The sequence below is a fragment of the Bison bison genome, unplaced genomic scaffold, assembly GCF_000754665.1.
Source record: "Bison bison bison isolate TAMUID 2011002044 unplaced genomic scaffold, Bison_UMD1.0 scf7180017864370, whole genome shotgun sequence".
Classification (NCBI taxonomy): Eukaryota; Metazoa; Chordata; class Mammalia; order Artiodactyla; family Bovidae; genus Bison; species Bison bison.
Window position 1 is genome coordinate 7,308,030 of NW_011494942.1, and position 19,861 is coordinate 7,327,890.

The 19,861-nt window shown below is 39.4% G+C and overlaps 1 protein-coding gene across 6 annotated transcripts in view; it reads right to left on the reverse strand.

Moving 5' to 3' along the window:
- The window catches only part of C2CD5 (C2 calcium-dependent domain containing 5), a 91,923-nt gene that overhangs the window by 71,626 nt on the left and 436 nt on the right, over window positions 1–19,861 (reverse strand). For all 6 annotated transcript variants that reach the window (XM_010855962.1, XM_010855958.1, XM_010855961.1 and 3 more), the window contains exons 2-6: window positions 19,701–19,819; window positions 7,096–7,182; window positions 5,024–5,195; window positions 2,872–2,967; window positions 144–299 (exon numbers count right to left, since the gene is read on the reverse strand). In XM_010855962.1, coding sequence (XP_010854264.1) covers window positions 144–299; window positions 2,872–2,967; window positions 5,024–5,195; window positions 7,096–7,182; window positions 19,701–19,790 — 601 coding nt within the window. In that variant the 5' untranslated portion in view covers window positions 19,791–19,819. The remainder of the gene's footprint in view (window positions 1–143; window positions 300–2,871; window positions 2,968–5,023; window positions 5,196–7,095; window positions 7,183–19,700; window positions 19,820–19,861) is intronic.

Genomic DNA, 19,861 nt, shown 5'->3' on the forward strand with positions numbered 1-19,861 from the left:
CAGAATGGGGCCAAGGATAGGGAAACAGTCAGTTACAATTCAGTCTTCATTGTAAAGTTTTAGTAAAATGTCAAAAGGAAGTGAAGAATTCTCGAGGATTAAGTCAATCAGCCATGAAGTTATTATTATTATTTTTCAAATACCTGACATTAAAGAAATGAGCCTCTGTCTGGCCTCATTTGATGCCCTTGGCGTGCGAATTCGATCAATCCATTGATACTCTGGGTCTTCATTGACCACAAGTTCTTCTACAAATCCATGAATTATTACAGCTCTATAGCATTTTGGAATGGATGTTGCTGTTAAAAAAAATTATTTATTATGCTCTGTTTATCACAAAGTTAAATTCAACCCTTTAAAAATGTACAACTAGTTCTTACCTTGTGGATACATACTACAAGAACATCTTTGACTGTGATAACCTCAGTATAATCATAATAATACTTCCAATCAAACAACTGATTCTAATGATTCTTGATTAGAATAATATTAGAATATTATTATTCGAATAATATTAGAATAATCAAGAATCAATTGATTCTAATTGATTCTTCCAATCTATTGATTCTAATGATTATTCTTAGAAACAATAATTTTCTTTCATGAGGCTTCTCACCTTTCTCATATAAGCATAGTAGATACAAACTTTACTTTTATAATACAGAAAATAGCTACACACCATCTTAAGTAGTATTCAATACAGAATATAAAAAAAGTCAAAATTCAACTGAGCTAAGTAGGTATTATACAAAAAATCAGAAAGCAGATAATGAATACCAAAAACCTCTAATTACTGGAAGCCCTTTTAAAAAGTTTAAAAACACCTCATAATGCAGCCTCAAAAATCACACCATTACCTTTCTGACTTAATCTGAGAAGTCCTACAGGTTTGTAGTTCCTAATAATCCATGGCTCCATGGCCAACTGGTTCAGTAGTCACTACACTACTTAACAGACTCATTCAATACTGAGAACAACAAAGCTCAGTGGATTTATCAAAAAGGGGAGAATTCGAGAATTCACACTTTCTCAACCAATAAAAAAAATGCCATTAATATCAACATCTGGGAAACAAATCTGATAAGGTTACATGTGTGGCGTATTTACACTTAATTCATATAGGCTGTTCAAAATCAGACAATACTGACATGGAGCCATTTGTGGTGAAGTTATTAGTTTCAAGCCATTCATGTACCTTGAAACGAACTCAATTATTTAGGTGTTTTCAACCTTGTTAGTTCAGGCTGGCTATGAATTGCCCAGAACTGCTTAATTGCAACCCCATATTTCATGGCATTTGTAGGGCTCCATACCTGTAGGTGTTTATGTCGTTCTGGATAGTACCACGGTACTCCACTCCTATCTTTTAGCATCCTATACCAACATAAAATGCCACTGGATTTTTCTTTTTTGGGACAGTTAGTCAAAGCTTAATTATAGTCAGATCTTTTACACATTTGACAAAAATAACTTGTTCTAATTTATGAAAAAAATGTAATAGGCAATAAAATATTAATTTTTATAAAATAAGACAAATATGTGCAAATCATTTTAAGATTTTGTTGACTACTGGTACAAGAGTAAAACTCAAACCAGATGAGTAGCTTGCAATCTTCTCTATAAGTTAGTGTCCTGTAATTATGCTTTTTAAATAATTCTGCTTTTTAAAGCCATGTCAGACTTCTGCAAGATATACATGTCCATCCACCACAAATGGTTCCACATCTATATTGTCTGATTTTGAACAACCTATTTGAATTAGGTCTGAATATTCCACACATGTAGCCTCATCCAGTATGTTTCCCAAATGTAGATATTAATGGGATTTGTCTTCATTGATTGAGAAAGTGCAACAAGTTCTCTCCCCTCGTGTTGTCTCTCTGACCACTGACTACCTGCTGACATCAAGACAGCGTAGGCTATGTTCAAATACAGTATATCAGCTGTTTTATATCACAATGTTTTATATTACACATGGGCTCACACCTAGTTTAAGAATGCACTGATTTTCTTTCAACATGTAACCTGGATGAACTGTGGGCTCATTATATATCAGTTTGGGTTTTTTCCCTTAATTATTGCATTTTGAGTTAAGACTGTACCAAATGCTAGCACACTTTGCATTCCCATATCTAATTTCTCTAAGGCTGAATTAATTTGTTGCATTGCAGGAAAAAACTTTTCACCTTTATCTTCAATCTTGTTTCCAGTCCTTCTTAAATATTTCTTATGTAGTGCTTTACCAATCAATTCTCCACCTCAAACCCAGTATCACTAAACATAAGGTTTAAGTAAATATTCTCTCATTAACATATGGATTCTTCTTTAAAAATTCTGAAAAAGATTCAAAAATCCTCACCTGTTACTCTTTCTAATGGTGTTAAGTACTGTAACCCGCAGTGACTAATGTGATTCCTTCTAATCACGCTCTGTGGGCCTGGGCGGAGGCTGGCATAGAGACTAGAGAAGTCAGGGAAGGGGGGAACAACCAAAGGCAGCCTCCCTGTAGGCCACAGGGACATCGTCATGACAACCACATGCACAGACATGCCCTACTGGATTTTTCTAGAAAAAACTTTCTATGAACTTGTGAAAATTGGCTATCATCTACTTTAAAATCAGATAAGTTTCCAGAACTACAGCAATTAGTTTTGAAAAACTAGCAATCTTCTCTTTGACATTAAGACCAAAGTATAATAGGTTTTCTGTCAGCCTTCTGAAATATTAATTTGATTTCTCACACGTAACATATTTATTAATACATTTTCATATTTATTAATATAAATATGTATAAATTAACAAAATTTCTCATATTTATTAATAAATGCATTAAATTTCCTGTCAAATGAGTAATAAAATATATTTACTTACTGCAAAAGAATTTGACTCCACATGATGACTGCCTGAATCGATTTAAATCATTGAAGAGGTCTACTTTGACAACTACATTGATTTCCCCACGGATACCTGAAATTTCAAAAGGAAAATCAAGTTTCTACCTTTAGAAAATAAAGTATAATTAAATAATCAGCAAATAAATGCCAATTAATGATTTTAAAATAATGTATCAATCATAATAGCAATGCTAACCTTGTTTCCCAATTATTTTTATTCTACAGATGCTCTAAGTAAATATTGTTCCCAACTTATTTTACCATTTTAAATATCAGTAAAAATACAGAATATGAATAATGTCACAATACACACAAATCTCATCAAATATCTTACTTCTTATAATAAACTACTATCGATGGAATTGCCAGATCAAAAATGTAAAATAGGCAAAAAGTACAAGACTGTAGGCAGAAGTATCTGCCAGTTTCTTATGGGTCCATCTGCCCTTTTAAAGAGATGACATTATTTTTAGGTTAGTGGTTCTCAACTTTTTGATCACTGGGCCCCTCTAATCTCAAAAACTATTGAGGATCTCAAAGAGTCTTTGTCTATGTGGGTCAAAACCTATCTTCAATATTTACCATGTTACAAATCTAAACTGAGAATTCAGAAAAATATTTACTTATTACTTCATTTAAACAGGAAATCTATGTCAAAATAAACATTTTTATAAAAATAACTATATTTTGAAAAACAAAAAAATGTTTAATGATAAGAATGGCATTACATTTTTTCGAACCTTTATAGTGCATAACTTAATGAAATATTTAGATTCTCATTTCTGCTCTGCATTCAGTGTGTGGTAACATGATATTATCATCAGATCACATCAGATCAGATCAGTCGCTCAGTCATGTCCGACTCTTTGCGACCCCATGAATCGCAGCACACCAGGCCTCCCTGTCCATCACCAACTCCTGGAGTTCACCGAGACTCACATCCATCGAGTCAGTGATGCCATCCAGCCATCTCATCCTCTGTCGTCCCCTTCTCCTCTTGCCCCCAATCCCTCCCACCATCAGAGTCTTTTCCAATGAGTCAACTCTTCGCATGAGGTGGCCAAAGTACTGGAGTTTCAGCTTTAGCATCATTCCTTCCAAAGAAATCCCAGGGCTGATCTCCTTTGCAATGGACTGGTTGGATCTCCCTGCAGTCCAAGGGACTCTCAAGAGTCTTCTCCAACACCACAGTTCAAAAGCATCAATTCTTCGGCGCTCAGCCTTCTTCACAGTCCAACTCTCACATCCATACATGACCACAGGAAAAACCATAGCCTTGACTAGACGAACCTTTGTTGGCAAAGTAATGTCTCTGCTTTTGAATATGCTATCTAAGATACCTCTAGAAAGCTCCATTGTACCCTCCTAAGAAAATGAGGCTAAAAATGGCAAATGACATACATGTAAGTATCATGCCGAAAACAGTTCTCATCTCACTTCTCAGGGCCTGTGAAAGTATCTCAGGGACACACAGATGTCCCTAGACCATACTTTGAGAACTTTACTTTAGGTAACAAAAAGCCTTTGAACACTTTTCTTCCTTTCAAGAATTTTTACAAAGTTTCAAAATCATTCATTTTAAAGTATGCTTTAGAAACAGAGTACTAATATTAGATGATTTTCAAATGATGTATTTGCTTATTATATTGCACAAATTCAGCAAGCATTATTCCAAATTTCGGTCAGAAAAGTTACAACTCTACCAACAATACATACTACCACATGTCTATTAAAACAAAAGTCATATTTTTAAAAAAACCAAATTTAGCACAAAAGTCTTTAAGATAAATTAAAAGATTGTGAGGACTTCCCTGGTGGTCCAGTGATTAAGTATAGGCCTGCCAATGGGGACATGGGTTCAAATCCCTGGTCCAGGAAGACCCCATATGACACCCAGGGCAACACCCATGCACCACAACTGCTGAGCCTGAGCTCTGGAACCCATGAGCCACAACCACTGAAGCCCGGGCACCTGGAGCCCATGCTCCATAACAACAGAGAAGCCCTCACTTACCTCAACTAGAGAAAAGCCCACGCAGCAACAAAGACCTGGCACGACCAAAAATAATTTTGAAGATTTAATTTTTTAAAAAACATCGTGACTTATTTTCTTAAAATGTACTGCTTACCGTGAATGGTATCATAAATTGGAAACCATCCTGAGATGACAGTTGCAGCCTCACTGTAGAGTAAAGGATCAATGTCAATGTACACTTTACCAATGGCATCGTTTGCACTATATGTATCATGGTCAAGAACTGTGATCTGGAGAGGTTCATCTTGTAAATCTTCATCATCCACCTAAAAAAGGATACTTTAAAAGTTAAATCTTATAATAAAAATATAATAAAAATCTTCATTACCATAAATGTATGCATAATGTAGAAGATTACTTATCTCTGGGGAAAAAAAAATCACACAGATTTATCTCCAAGTAAAGGTAGAGAGACTAGTCATCAGAGAAATGCAGAAGAAAACCAATGAGATACCACCTCACATTTACATTCTTTGTATTAAAATGGTCATCAAGTCTGGTGAAGTCTACCTCAAAAATCTACATATCTTCCTTTGGTACAGTTCAAAGTAAAAAAATGCAAATGAGCCTTAGCCATAAGAAATCAAACTCACCTCATTCATAATAAAAATGCACATTAAAATTATATAATAATGTATATAATTTATAGGATAATTTATATAATTAAATTATCCTTCCTATTAGGATGACTTACATTTTTAAAATAAATAAATATGGACAAGAATATGGAAAAACTGAAACTCTCAAGACATGCTGGTGGGAATGCAAAATGGTGCAACCACTGTGGAAAAGTTTGGCAGTTCTTTAAAAAGCTAAACACAGAAATTACCATATGACTCACCCACTCCACTTCTAGGTATATATCCAAAAGAACTGAAAACAAAGATTCAAACAGATCCTTGTATACCAGTGTTCACTGGTGTGGCATTAGTCACAACAGCCAAAAGGCAGAAACAAATCCAAGTGTTCAATAACAGATAAAGAGAATAAACAAAATATGGTATGTTCATAAGATGAAATATTATTCTGCCATAAAAAGAAATGAAATTTGGATACACACTGCACAACACAGATGAACCCTGAAAACATCATGTTAAGTGAAAGAAGCCACACACAAAAGGACAAATACTTATGATTCCACTTACATGAAATACTTACATAGGCAACTTCAGAGACAGAGAGTAGATGAGAGGCTACAAGGGGCAGGGGAGAGGAGGGCATAGGGAGTTGGTGCTGAATGAGTGGTTTCTCTGAAGTGACCAGAAAGTTTTGGAAATAGTGGTGATGCCTGCGTATCATTGTATGCAGGTAAATGCAATTAATGCTGTTGTATTGTACACTTAAAAATGGTTAAAATGGTAATATTTATGACATATTTTTACAAAATTCAAAAACTTTTAATCCATACACAGTGCATATGTGATTTTTGGTATATGCTAAAATCCAGAGGAAAATTATTACATAATAATATAATACCTTTTTAATCTGGGCTCTCCTATTCATACACCATTTTTCTAAACTGTAACATAATTTTTTTGAAAATTCAATATTCGTAGGGCTTCCCACAGAGAAATCAATGGCACCCCACTCCAGTACTCTTGCCTGGAAAATCCCATGGACGGAGAAGCCTGGTAGGCTGCAGTCCATGGGGTCGCTAAGAGTCGGACATGACTAAGCGACTTCACTTTCACTTTTCACTTTCATGCATTGAAGAAGGAAATGGCAACCCACTCCAGTGTTCTTGCCTGGAGAATCCCAGGGATGGGGGAGCCTGGTGGGCTGCCATTGGGCTGCCATCTCTGGGGTCGCACAGAGTCGGACATGACTGAAGCGACTTAGCAGCAGCAGGGCTTCCCAGCTGGCACTAATGGTAAAGAATATACCTGCCAATGCAGGAGATGCAGGTTTGATCACTGGGTTGAGAAGATGCCCTGGAAGATGCAACCCACTGCAGTAATCTTACCTGGAGAATCCCATGGGCAGAGGCCAATGGGGCCGAAAAGAGACACAATTGAGTGACTGAGCACACACACAGGAAATATTTTCCTGGTGTACAAAAACTACATTACCTGAAATAAAAGGTAGTGCAATCATTCCTGGGGAGAGGAGAAAAAAGGGTCATATCAAAAATACACACACAAAAAATGCTGACATTTAAAAACTTACCTCAAATTTAAACCACTCTGAGTTCCACTGAGGGTTGAGGGACTTGAGATACACATCTGTTTTAAAGGTAGTATTACCAAATTTTACCTAAAAACAAATGAGAAATAATTCAAATATAAAGATCAAAAATGTGAATAAAAATAAAATTTAACGTCAGCTAAGCAATGGGAAGATTAACCATGCAGGGGGAAAAAGACAACTATCCCTGAGATGAAAGGGGAGAAAATAGGATAGGCCCAGGTAAGTTGATAGATTACACCTGGGAACAAGGGCTCGCCCACTGTTCTGTTTGACTAGCTCTGCTGATCCCTGGGTCAGGAATCCCCTCCAGGGATCCCCTGGAGGAGGGCATGGCAACCCACTCCAGTATTCTTGCCTGGAGACTCCCCAAGGACAGAGGAGCCTGGTAGGCTACAGTCCACGGGGGTCATAAAGAGTAGGACACAACTGAGTGATGAAGCACAGCACGGCATGGGGAAATTAAAATCAGACCATTATGTCAGTGTGAGAGCTTCCCTGGTGGCTGAGTCTGTAAAGAATCCACCTGCAATGCAGGAGACCCAAGTTCAATCCCTAGTCGGTAAGATCTCCTGGAGAAAGAAATGGCAACCCACTCTACTATTCTTGCCTGGAAAATCCCAGGACAGAGGAGCCTGGTGGGCTACAGTCCATGAGGCCACAAGTGTGGGACAAGACTTAGTGGCTAATCCACCACCAAGTCCGTATGGAGGAAGTACTCAACACGGCGTTCACTAAACAGGAGCTTAAACAAAAGAGGAAAGTCTTAAGGGTGGAGGACCAGCAAAACAAATCAGAAGGTAAAAAGGACAACTGTCTTACCAGCTTATCAAGGGAATCCAGAACTACAGCCTATTATTACAGGAACTTGGTAACATATACTCCCCTATTTTCTTACTTCCTCATATTTGTTATTTTTTTAAATCTTTACTTGTGTATACATCGGTTCAGTTCAGTCACTCAGTCCTGTCCGACTCTTCGCGACCCCATGAATCGCAGAACGCCAGGCCTCCCTGTCCATCACCAACTCCCGGAGTTCACTCAGACTCATGTGCATCGAGTCAGTGATGCCATCCAGCCATTTCATCCTCTGTCGTCCCCTTCTCCTCCTGCCTCCAATCCCTCCCAGCATCAGTGATCAGCAATAACTATGGTCATTATGGGTTTTATGTTCCTACGTCAGGGGACAATAAAAGGGGTTGGATGGGGAGTCTATCTGGTTTCACAGTCAGTCTTGGTGGGCACTAAATCAAAAAGAAAAAGTAAATAAGGAAATGAAGAAGATGGAAAGCAGGCTAAATCCCTGGGACATTTCTAACAAAGAATGGAGATTGTGAAACCTTAGACTGGACTTGAGAAGCGGTCAGGAAGCTTAAGAGCAAAACAGATAAGAAACTACTTCCTAGACTGTCTCATCTTTCCTAAATTTGATCTTGCCAAGCTCTTTCCCAGTTCTATCAGTTTTCACCAGTGTGTATGTCCCACCCTCAAAATTCACTAAAGGTTTATCCCAATACCCAATAAAGAATTTTGCACATTGTAGATACTCAGGAAATGTTGGTTCAGTCAGATTACCCATGAAATCTCCTTTCCTCCCTGACTGACAATCCTACTTTTGGTATTATAATGCTGACAGACATTAATGTTTAATCAGTCCAGAAAATATTCTAAAAGCAAAATACCCAAAACTATAGTCATTATCTTCTGTACATTTTATCACACAATTTGAATTATCAGGGATGATACCCACCATTTTGTACCTAGGTAGTTGCATCAGAAAGTAGAAAAAGTTTAAGAAATTACACAAAAATAGTAAGTTCTTGCATGGTGAGTGCGCTTAGTTGCTCAGTCGTGTCCCACTCTGCGATCCCATGAACTGTAGCCAGCCAGGCTCCTCTGTTCATGGAATTTTCCAGGCAAGAATACTGATTTGCCATTTCCTACTCCATCAGGCTTGGTAAGGACTATGATAAATAAGAAAACTAAGAAAAAGGATTTGCCAACATGTCACAAACAGCTAATTTCCTTGATTTCTAACAAGTTCCTACAAAGCAGTAAGAAAAAGATCAATAAACCAACTGAAAAAAAGAAATTCAAAGAAATGGAACGTAGATGTCTTTTTAATATATCAAAAGATGAAAACAAACTAAACCAACACGTTGACTGCTTGGGTTGGCAGAGGTCCAAAGTCGGAAAAAACAGTGTGAGTGTTTCATACTCGTACTCTTGTTGCTGTAAGTGCAACTCTGAACAATCTTCACAAAGTGCAATCTGACAACAGTTATCAAAATGTTAAATGCCCATACCCTTTAAATTCATACAGAGATGCACAATGACATATACAAGCAGCATGATGGTGGCAAATGACTGGAAGTAACCTAGATGTCCATCAATTGGGAACTGGCTAAATCAAGTATGGGAAAGCTGCATGATGCAGTCCTAAAGAGAAAAATGAAGCCGTTCTCCAAACACTAGTACAGAACAATGTCTAAGGGCCCAGGTTTGATCCCTGGTCGGGGAACTAAGATCCCACATACCACGACTAAGCCCATGTGCTGCAAGCAGAGAAGTCTGTGTGCTGAACCAAAGAGCCCAGTGCAGCCAAAATAATTTGAATTTAAAAAATTTTTAAAAAGGAACAATGTCTATGATACATCTCTACTGCAGGGCAGTGTGTATGGTATTCTTTGTGGAGGAAAAAAATGACAAAATGTCATAAGGCATATGACATATGCCTATATGTGCACGCATTATTTCTGGAAGGATATACAACAAATGTTAACAGAGGCCACTGAACAGAACAAAACAGATCAGTTGAAGGAGAGGCAATGAGAGGCTGACTCATTTTGCACCTGCTGGAATTTTGACATGCATGTATATTACCTATTTTTTAAATGGGCTATTTTAAAAGTCAAAAACATCAAAAATAAATTCAAATGGCAAAAACTCTGTTTAGATTCGAATTACAGAACTCTGGATTCACGTCCAGGAATTTATCCTCAAGTAGTACTTTCACATGTGGCTCCTCCTCCAAAAAATACACAAAAACCTAGTGAGAACAAGAAAGGGACTAAATCACACACTCCCTACTAAAGAACGGGGTTAACTATATATGCTGGGAGGGGAATATGAAAAAAACAAGAAACATATGATAGTAAGAGTTGCTTTTTTTTAGAGGGAGGAGTAGATATAGACATGCCAAAAAAGAGACAGCAATGATCTCTGAAGAAGGAACTGATAAGGGAGCAGATAACACAGTACAGTGTAGCAAGAAGTATGGGGCTTTCAAGTTTACATCTGAGTATCTAAATCTTTTGTAACAGGAGTTATTCGTGCTCAGCTGTCTCTCAGTACCCAGGTATTGGTTCCAGGACTCCTCCCTACCCCTCATCCAACCCCCAGATATCCAAATCTGTGGATGCTCAGGTCCCTTATATAAAATGGTACGGTATCTGCACATAATTTCCTGTACACTTGAAATCATCTCTAGTCCAGAGGGTCGCAAAGGGGACATGGCTGAAGCCCTGTGCTAAGTCGCTTCAGCCCTGTCCTCTTTGCGACCCTATGGACTGTGGCCCACCAGGCTCCTCTGTCCAAGGAATTCTCCAGGCAAGAATACTGGAGTGGGTTGCCACTTCCTTCTCCAAAATGCTATGTAAATAGCTGTAAATACAACATGTGTGTATGCTAAGTCACTTCAGTCCTGTCTCTCTGTGACTCTCTGGACTATAGCCTGCCAGGCTCCTCTGGCCATGGGATTCTCAAGGCAAGACTATTGTGTTGCCATCCCCTTCTCCAGCAGATCTTCCCAACCCAGGGATTCAACCCTACCCTTGTCTCATGTCTCCTGCATTGGCAGGGAGGTTCTTTACTGCTAATGCCACCTGGGAAGCCCATACTATGTAAACAGCTGCCACACACAAAAAATTCAACTGCTGCCTTTTGGAACTTTCTGGAATTTTTTTTCCCAAATATTTTCTACCTGCAGTTGGTTGACTCCAAGGAAGCAGACCCCAGGGCCATGAAGGGCCAACTGTATTACTCTGTAACTATCTTTTCACTTTTAAACCACAAATGTAAAAGAAATGAAATGAGGAAAAAGACCCCTCAGAAGAAACCTGATTACTACTTCTTTAATGTTTATTACATTTCAATATTCAAAACACCAAAGAAATATTTATTTTTAATTTACCTAAAAACTACTTTATTTGAAGTAAAATATCACTAGGATTCATAATACCATTCAACACCATTCAAAAGCCAAATGTACCCAAGGGTTTTGGCTCAACTGCCAAAAACCAGCATATCATTCCCTAAGTTATGATTTTGGCACCCTCTTGAGTTCTGTCCCACTACCATGTAGTGCCATAATGTGCTTTTTTTTGGGGGGGGTGGGGTGGGGACGGTCAACTGTCCATTTCATCTACAGTAAAAATCTAATAGTCCCCATACTACTCTAAACCAACAAAAGATTTTAGAAGAAAAAGGCTAGAGCGGGTACTCTGCCAACATTGCGGTGATTCCCCACCTACTAAAGAAGAATCAGAGTTCATTTGGTCTTATTTAATTCAAAGGAGATTTTATTACTCAGCAATTAAATGAATGCCTCACCATTTAGCTAAAGAACATCAGGGATTTTAACGAGATTCCCTGGTAAGGTAAAGGCATTCTCTTTCCCCACTCATTAGCTAAATTACCTTGAGAAAGTTATTTAACCTGTTATTTAAAGCTGCTTCCTCCTCTGAAAAGAGGAGTTGCTGTAAGCATTAATCAGGATAATGCATGTAGAGACCTAGCAAAATGTCTGGTAGAAGATGCTCATTAACTATTAATTTCTTTTCCTCTCCCAGTTCCTTCAAAGGCTCCTGGGTAAACACCACATGATAATGTAGTTTAGCAGAACAGTTTGTAACATGCACATTAATACTGGGATATATTTTGATTAATACTTCCCTTGTACAGAATCCCATCCCATTCATCCTGGAGATTCCCATTTAATAATCATCTTTAAGTACTACTTGGTCTTCATTGGCTTCCTGAAAGCCTCACATCAAATACAGCAGAAATTCCCTCAACCAATACAAGCAGGACCAATATCTGAGTAGTCAAATAATTTGTAGTCAGATAATAATTAAAAATGATACAAGCAATAAACATTTTCAAATAAAACAGGCAAACAAATATTCACTTCTCTATCTTTTATCTTAAGACTAAAGGCCTCATCTTTGAGTAAGGATCCACTGCTGATAGTTCTGTGGCACCTTTTTTGCATAAACAACACTCATAATGTATCATCTGTGTTTACCAGTTTGGGTTTCCTTATAATGTGGTAGAGGGACTTCCCTGGTAGTCCAGTGACTAAGACTCTGAACTCCCAATGCAGGGGGCCCAGGTTCGACCCCTGGTCAGGGACCTAGATTGTACATGCCATAGCTAAAGACCTGGTGCGGCCATATAAACAAATAATTTTTTTTTTTCATGCAGTAGACTTAAAATTGCTGGTAAAAAACTATGGATAGAAAATACTCATTTTAAAATCTTCATCTAATTCAGGAGTAATTTTTAGCAACTGTATCCATAAATCTTTACACAGCATTATCAACTTCATCATCCCACTTAAATCACTGATTTGTATGAGGTTTAAACAAATAACCATAACAAATGGAGTTGGCATAAATAGGGTAGGGCATAAATAAACACAACTGCCTCTTAGTAATATATCAGAACTGATGAGAGAAACAGGCACACTGGAGCAGAATCTAATGATACGAGGTATTCAAAATTGTGTTTATGGTAGAAACGCAGAGCACTGGAGACCGTAATGAGTCAGCTGGTAGAAACTGGTTAAGAGAGCATCCACCGTACAGACTTCTCCCCGTCCTTTTCAGACCACTTGGTAATCTGTATCCATCTGAGCCACCAGGGGGCCCATATCCCCTTTACTCAGCCAAATTTTATTTCCCAGTTCTATTCAACAAGAACTCTCTCTTCAATGACATGTGCTCTATCACCTCCTTTTGCTTTTATCAAGTTTGTCCTATTCATCCAAAAAATGCTCCCTTTTCCTCTCTGCCTGTGGAGATGTTACTATCCTTCCAGTCCAGCACAAAGGCTTCTTATCACCAGCCCAGACTTCATTATGCTCCTTTCCTATGTGTTCATACAGTACTTAGAGTCTACCCCATACAATGTATCCCTTTATTATATTATAATCCTTCATTATCCCCTTTTTCCTGCATTAATCTTTCCCTTTCTGCTGGATTATTCCTACTAGCACACAAATATGTTCTAATATCTTCTAATTTATTTTTTAAGTACTAAAAGCTGCATACCCCCTCAATATCACACTGTTTCTCCTCTCCCCTCACAGCCTTATTTCTTGAAACAGTTGCCTATTCATGCCACCCCTACTTCCTTATTCCTGTGTACAGTGCGTGTGTGCTGAGTCGCTTCAGTTGTGTCCAGCTCTTTGCGACCCTGTGGACTGTAGCCCACCAGGCTCCTCTGTCCACGGGGTTCTCCCATGGAGTGGGTTGCCATGCCCTCCTCCAGGGGCTCTTCCCAACCCAGGGATCAAACGTGGGTCTCTTATTACGTCTGCCGTCTTGGCAGGTGGGTTCTGTACCACTAGCACCACCTGCGAAGCCCTCCTGCGTACTTACTTTTCTACAATATGTGTTTCCGGCCTTGTCACTCCTGCTGAGTGTCAATGCCATCTGAGACGTTACTTTCCTGATTCTCTCCTAAAATCACTGGCTGACAGTATGTTTCCATTCCACAATCCTCAACTTCTAATAAATTCTTAATGTCAAATTTGTTCAAGGATCCATCCTTCTTCTTGCTCCCTCTTCTCTCCCCCTTAGTCAGTGGTTTGCAAAAGGGACAGAACCAACTTCTAATGGAACTTTAAAAATTGCCACCAGGTATTTTGGGGACAAACAGTAGTACTATTAAGCGAAGAAGCTCAGAGATGCTAGGTGTCCTGCAATTCAAGAGACAGTCCCCAACAATGAAGACTTGTCCAATGTCATGACTATCAAATGTCCGCACCAGATAGCCAGATGGGTCAAAAACCTACCTAGAACCTAAATCAGTTTTACAAATATAAGTATTATAGTGTGGTTTAAATATACACTCACTTTAATATACATAATTGTCAAGAAATATGACCACTGTAAAAATCAGTGGACAACTTTTTTCCCATGAGCTATTTTGGAAACCCAGATCACCTATGGCCGTGAAGGCCCATCTGAGATGCCAGCACTACACAACTGTCTCACTCTGTTCGAGGAGCAGCCGTGTTCAGGAGATTGTACGTGGAGGTAAGGTATTTGCTATCCTGAATCCCTGCTTTATTTTCTCCACATGGGGCACTTCTCACCACCTTGCATAGTTTCTCTCTTACTTAACAATTTTCCTGATTAACTCTCTCCTCCCACTAAAACCTACATTCCAGGACTACAGAAATTGTTTTGCTCACTGCTCTATCCTTGCATGCTGTACTATAGCCAGTACAGTATCTGATATATACAAAGCCTCAATAAATATCATGGACTCAATCTGACTACTTCATGTCTTCTACTATGGTCATTAACAAGTATGTCCATATTAAAATACATATTATAAAATACTTTTATTTCTGTATCATATTACAGGTAGAGCATTATATTGACTATTTAGAACTGTAAGCATGTAAAGATAGTAACGGGAAGATTCCAAAATACCTACTATATAAGTGCGAGATTGGGTCTCACAGAGTTGAGAAGTACTGGACTGTGGGAGCTTATTTTTAATTCATACCTCTCTTCAGAACACCATCCTCACAAATCCAACCTTTTCTCCTAAATAACTCCAATTAAAGGACCCAAAGACACTTCAAACTGAACATGCCCAAACGGAAGCTGATGCTCAACCCACTCAGCCAGTCTCTCTGAACCCCATGGAGACTGAGAAAATTACTCCAGTGACACCAGAAGGCTAGGAATCATCTCTACGTCTCCCTTTCCCTGGCCCCTACTCCAACCTACCAAGTCCTCTACTGTCTACTTTCAAGGTGTATCTGGAATCCATCCACTTCTATTACCAAAACCATCACCCTGACCCTCACGATCTCTTTTTTGAACTATTATGAAATCTCCTAACTAGTTGACTGCTTTTGCTCTTTCCCCTCTGCAGTCCATTCTCTAGACAGTAACAGAAATACTCATCTTAATAAGTGCTTCCCACTGAACTGACAATCAAAACCAAACTTCAGTCATGGCCTCTAGGATCCTGCACAATTGGCTCCCTGATTAACTGTCCAGTGTTCTCTCACAGCACTCACTTCTTCCCTTATTACTTGCCAGCACACATCTCTTCCCTCACTTCCTGCAATAAGCAAATCCTCAGGATCTTCCCTCTGCTGAGGTTTCCTTCTCCTCCAGCCCCTCTGCTACACACACATACACCGCCACTGCCACCAAGCAGCTATTCCTTCTCATCCAGCAGGTCTGTGCCTAGCTGGCACTTTCTCGGGGGCCTCCCTTGATAATCCAACCAAAAGTTCCAGAGATTCTTCTTCTTTTTTAATAGTTACTGACAATTAGAAAAGGGTATCTGCATATATTTATTTTTTTACTCCAGGACAGTGACTATGCAAAATTAAATTTTAACAGTCTACTACTTCTAAAAGGGTACAAGTACATGGTATTTAATTTTTTTTTAACCTTTTTTTTTTTTTGGAGCTGCCACTTCATTTATTAGAAGATCGAGAACAATTACAGGTTGAAGAACAGAAACTTTAAAATCTGTAGCTTAAAAAATTGAGGTCAGATAATACTGGATGCATGGCATAGTCCCTCTTGGGCAGGAATTCTTTGCAAGGTCTCTATACTTGTGGTTTTAGAATATCCACTGATGACCAGTTTATAGAGTGATCCATGGTACCAAATATGAGTGTGAAACAAAGAAAAACAAATCAGATTTGCCAAAGCATGGCAGGAGAAATTAGTACATTTAGGAAAAAAATGAAAAGGTATGATGACTGAGCGACTGAACTGAACTGATGATGATGTAAAAAAGGAGGTTCAGTTTTCTCATGTGTAAAATGGGTCAGCCGGGGTACCTTTAGTATCTTTCTTACATCTGTAAAAATTATGAGTTGATTTGTTCACTGATTTGCACTGAGATGTGAACAAATCTTGATTGTACTGCATCTCACTTTCTTAGGTCCCATTTTACACATGGGAAATATACTTAGCCTCTGACAGGAAAAAAGGAGTAGGCAAAAAGCAAAAATAATAGAAGTAGTTCAGGATATAGACAAGTTTAGCTAATAAATCACATACTCGGTCTCTGTGGTGAAAGAAATGCTGTGACTTCTACCACGTACTTTGTTCCTTCCATACCATTTAGGTGGAAGAAAGAAACAAGGAAAAACTAACACATCCATCCACACACTTTTTGATGCAAAAAGCAAACTATTATTAGATCGATTTATTTGTATACCTTACGTCAGGGCAAAAAAAAATTTTTTTTTTTTTGGTGAAATGAATGTTTGATCTACAATAAATACCAATAGGAAAAGTAGTATTTGCTTTACAGAATTCAAGGCAGCATCTATTCTGTGCCTAATCGCTAAGTCGCTTCAGTCGTGTCCGCCTCTGTATGACCCCATAGACGGCAGCCCACCAGGCTCCCCCATCCCTGGGATTCTCCAGGCAAGAACACTGGAGTGGGTTGCCATTTCCTTCTCCAATGCATGAAAAGTGAAAAGTGAAAGTGAAGTCGCTCAGTCGTGTCCGACTCTTAGCGACCCCATGGACTGTAGCCACCAGGCTCCTCCGTCCATGGAATTTTCCAGGCAAGAGTACTGGAGTGGGGTGCCATTGCCTTCTCCGTTTTAAAACCTTTTATTTTGGATTGGCGTACAGCCGATTAACAATGTCGTGATAATTTCAGGTGAACAGTGAGGGTAAACCCCCTGAGATTCTCTATCACTTTTCTTTCATGACTCTCACCACTATTTCTAATTATAAATTTAAGTTTCCTTTACTTTTTAACATCTGGTTCTCCCACCAAAATATACAGTCCATAAAAACAGGAACCAAGAATATTTTATTCACTATCACATATGCATCGGCTAGATCGGTGACTACCACAAGGCTTGGCAAACAGCAGACACTCAGTAACTATTTGTTGAAAGAAGGAATGAATGAGTCACCATTAAATCCAACTCCTCCCTCTCCAGCAAACACCATTTGTTACCAAGGCCTGAGAATGTTACCTCAGAAACGTCCCTCAAATCTTTCTCCTTTAATTCATTCCCACTATCATCTAAACACGCACACATTGTCTGGATAATTTTACCACCTTCTCAACTGATCTCCTTGCCTCGTCTCTCATCTATCCAGGCTATCAATAACATCACCATTCAAGTCATCCTAGAAAGAAACAACCTAATACAAAAATGATCTTATTTCATTTCTGCTTGAAAAACTTCCCCAAACTACCCTACACTCAAAAAAATAAAGGAAAATTGTCTTTAATACAGAAAATGAGGTTGGCGCAAACCTACCTTTCTAGCTTTAACCCCCCAAAGCTCCACTACCCACATATCCCTTCTGACACCAAGCACATCACAAACTAGGTTGGTCTCCTCACACACCACGTATCCCACTCGGCGCCTGTGATGTTCTGTGCCTTTTCACTCTGCCTGGAAAATTCTGGGTATTCTACAAAGCCCAGCTCTGATGTCTCTTTCTTAGGAAGACCCCTCAACCTTCAGAGACAGAATTAAGTTTCCAGAGTCTACAGAAAACACCCATCATCTTGTCCGGAAAGGCAGTATGAGCACAGTGGATTAACAGACCACAAGGCTATGGAGAATTACAAGGTTAAGTTACCTCTGGCAAAATATTTACTGTTCCTAGGATTTTTCCAAGTTGTAAAGCATTTTTAATTGTAAAAACAGTCAATACAGGTTGACAATGCAAATGTTATCTCAGAACATTTTCCCCTGGCTCCTGAACTTGCCAGGTTCCTTTGCACCAGCAAGTCTTCACAGCATTTCTCAGGTATCATGATTCTTTCCAGATATGTTTTAATTGATTATATGTACATATTGCTTGGAAACAAAAGTTCATATGCTATTAAAACAAACCAATCTGTTGTGTCCTTCCAGTACTTCCACTGTAAATGGGAAATAATACAACAGTAAGACTGATACAAAGGCTGGGTTGTGTGTTAGTCCCGCACTCGTGTCCAACTCTTCGAACCCATGGGCTGTGGCCCTCCAGGCTCCTCTGTCTGTGGAATTCTCCAGGCAAGTATACTGGAGTGGGTAACCATTCCCTTCTCCAGGGGATCTTCCCAACTCAAGGATCAAACCTGGGTCTCCTGCACTGCATGCAGCTTCTTTACGGCCTGAGCTAGCAGGGAAGTCCAATATAAAGACTAAGATGTAAGACTAAAATTTAAGATATAAAGACTAAGAATTGAAAAATACTTAGCACAGACCTGGCAATAACAAGACTCAACACATGTTAGCTACTATTTATTAACCTAAACTGTGCAGGTCAGTCTCTGATATACCTGAGAGCAAAGACTATGCTTTTGCAATCTGTGCAACCCCATGACTTATCATCTGGCCCAAGAACATACTCAGTAACTGTTTCTCAAATAAAAATGAAGTTGAGACTAAGAATGTAAATGTTTGTGTCAATATTTGACTGAGTTAGAGAATCTTTAGGGACCATGAACAGTATTTTATATTGAGATGGAATCAGGCTGTATATTATCATGTATCTATCAACTCGAAGCATTAATAGCCCAAACAATTACTGTTCTAATGCTCTGGCTCGTCCTGACAATTTTTTATTACAGTATTACTAGGCTTCTTTCAGACTCTGGATTATTACTTTCTGCGCCCCAGGCCTGTGCTAATTTGCATGAGTTTTAAACTAATCATTAGATTTAAAAAGCAATTTTGCAATTTAAACCCATGGCACTTAATTGGCTTCCTACCTCAAGGCACTAAATTACCCTGAAACAGCTCATCAGACCTACCAGTCTATACAAGAGCAGAAAAGTGTTACACTTGGGTTTCAGAACTTGCACTGATGATTCAGAAATCACTATGCTAAAGAGGAGATCGCCTTGCAGCTCTCCCGAGTCCATAACAGACTGTATCTACATTCTTAAATATCTCCATCACTCTAACATTAAAAAACCAGGTACCCTGCCCCCAGAGAAGGGTGGATGTGGGTGTGTGTGTGTGTGTGTGTGTGTTTCAGTGGCCGCCTGGCCACGCCTTGCGATCTCCTGACTGGCGGGTGGCCTGTTAGGAGTCCTGACATCAGGGTCACCCCTGCAGACAGAGCAGTAACAGCCTTCCCTCGCGGCTGAGCGTGCCGCTGACGCCTGCGAGCCGTGCACCCATTACATGGGCTGCAGCCTCAGCAGCCAGCTCTCCAGGGAGGACTGGCTAAGCACCGCACCCGGCAGGCCGGTGGGCGGGGAACGGGCTGAGGGACTGCGGGCAAGGTGGCTAGGATCCTTCACAGGGCTTGGCGCTCCCTGTGTTTGGAGGGGCAGGACCTTGCACCAACCTCCACGAAGGCATCAGTCAGGTCACTAGCTCGGTCCATCACTGGTAAATGGCGCCCGGCCACGATTTTCACCTTCAGCTTCCCAGGCATCGTCTCGGCTTCGGCCTCTTCTTGGGCTCCTGCAGACACAAACAAGCGAGTCTGCGCCGAGCGCCCAGCCT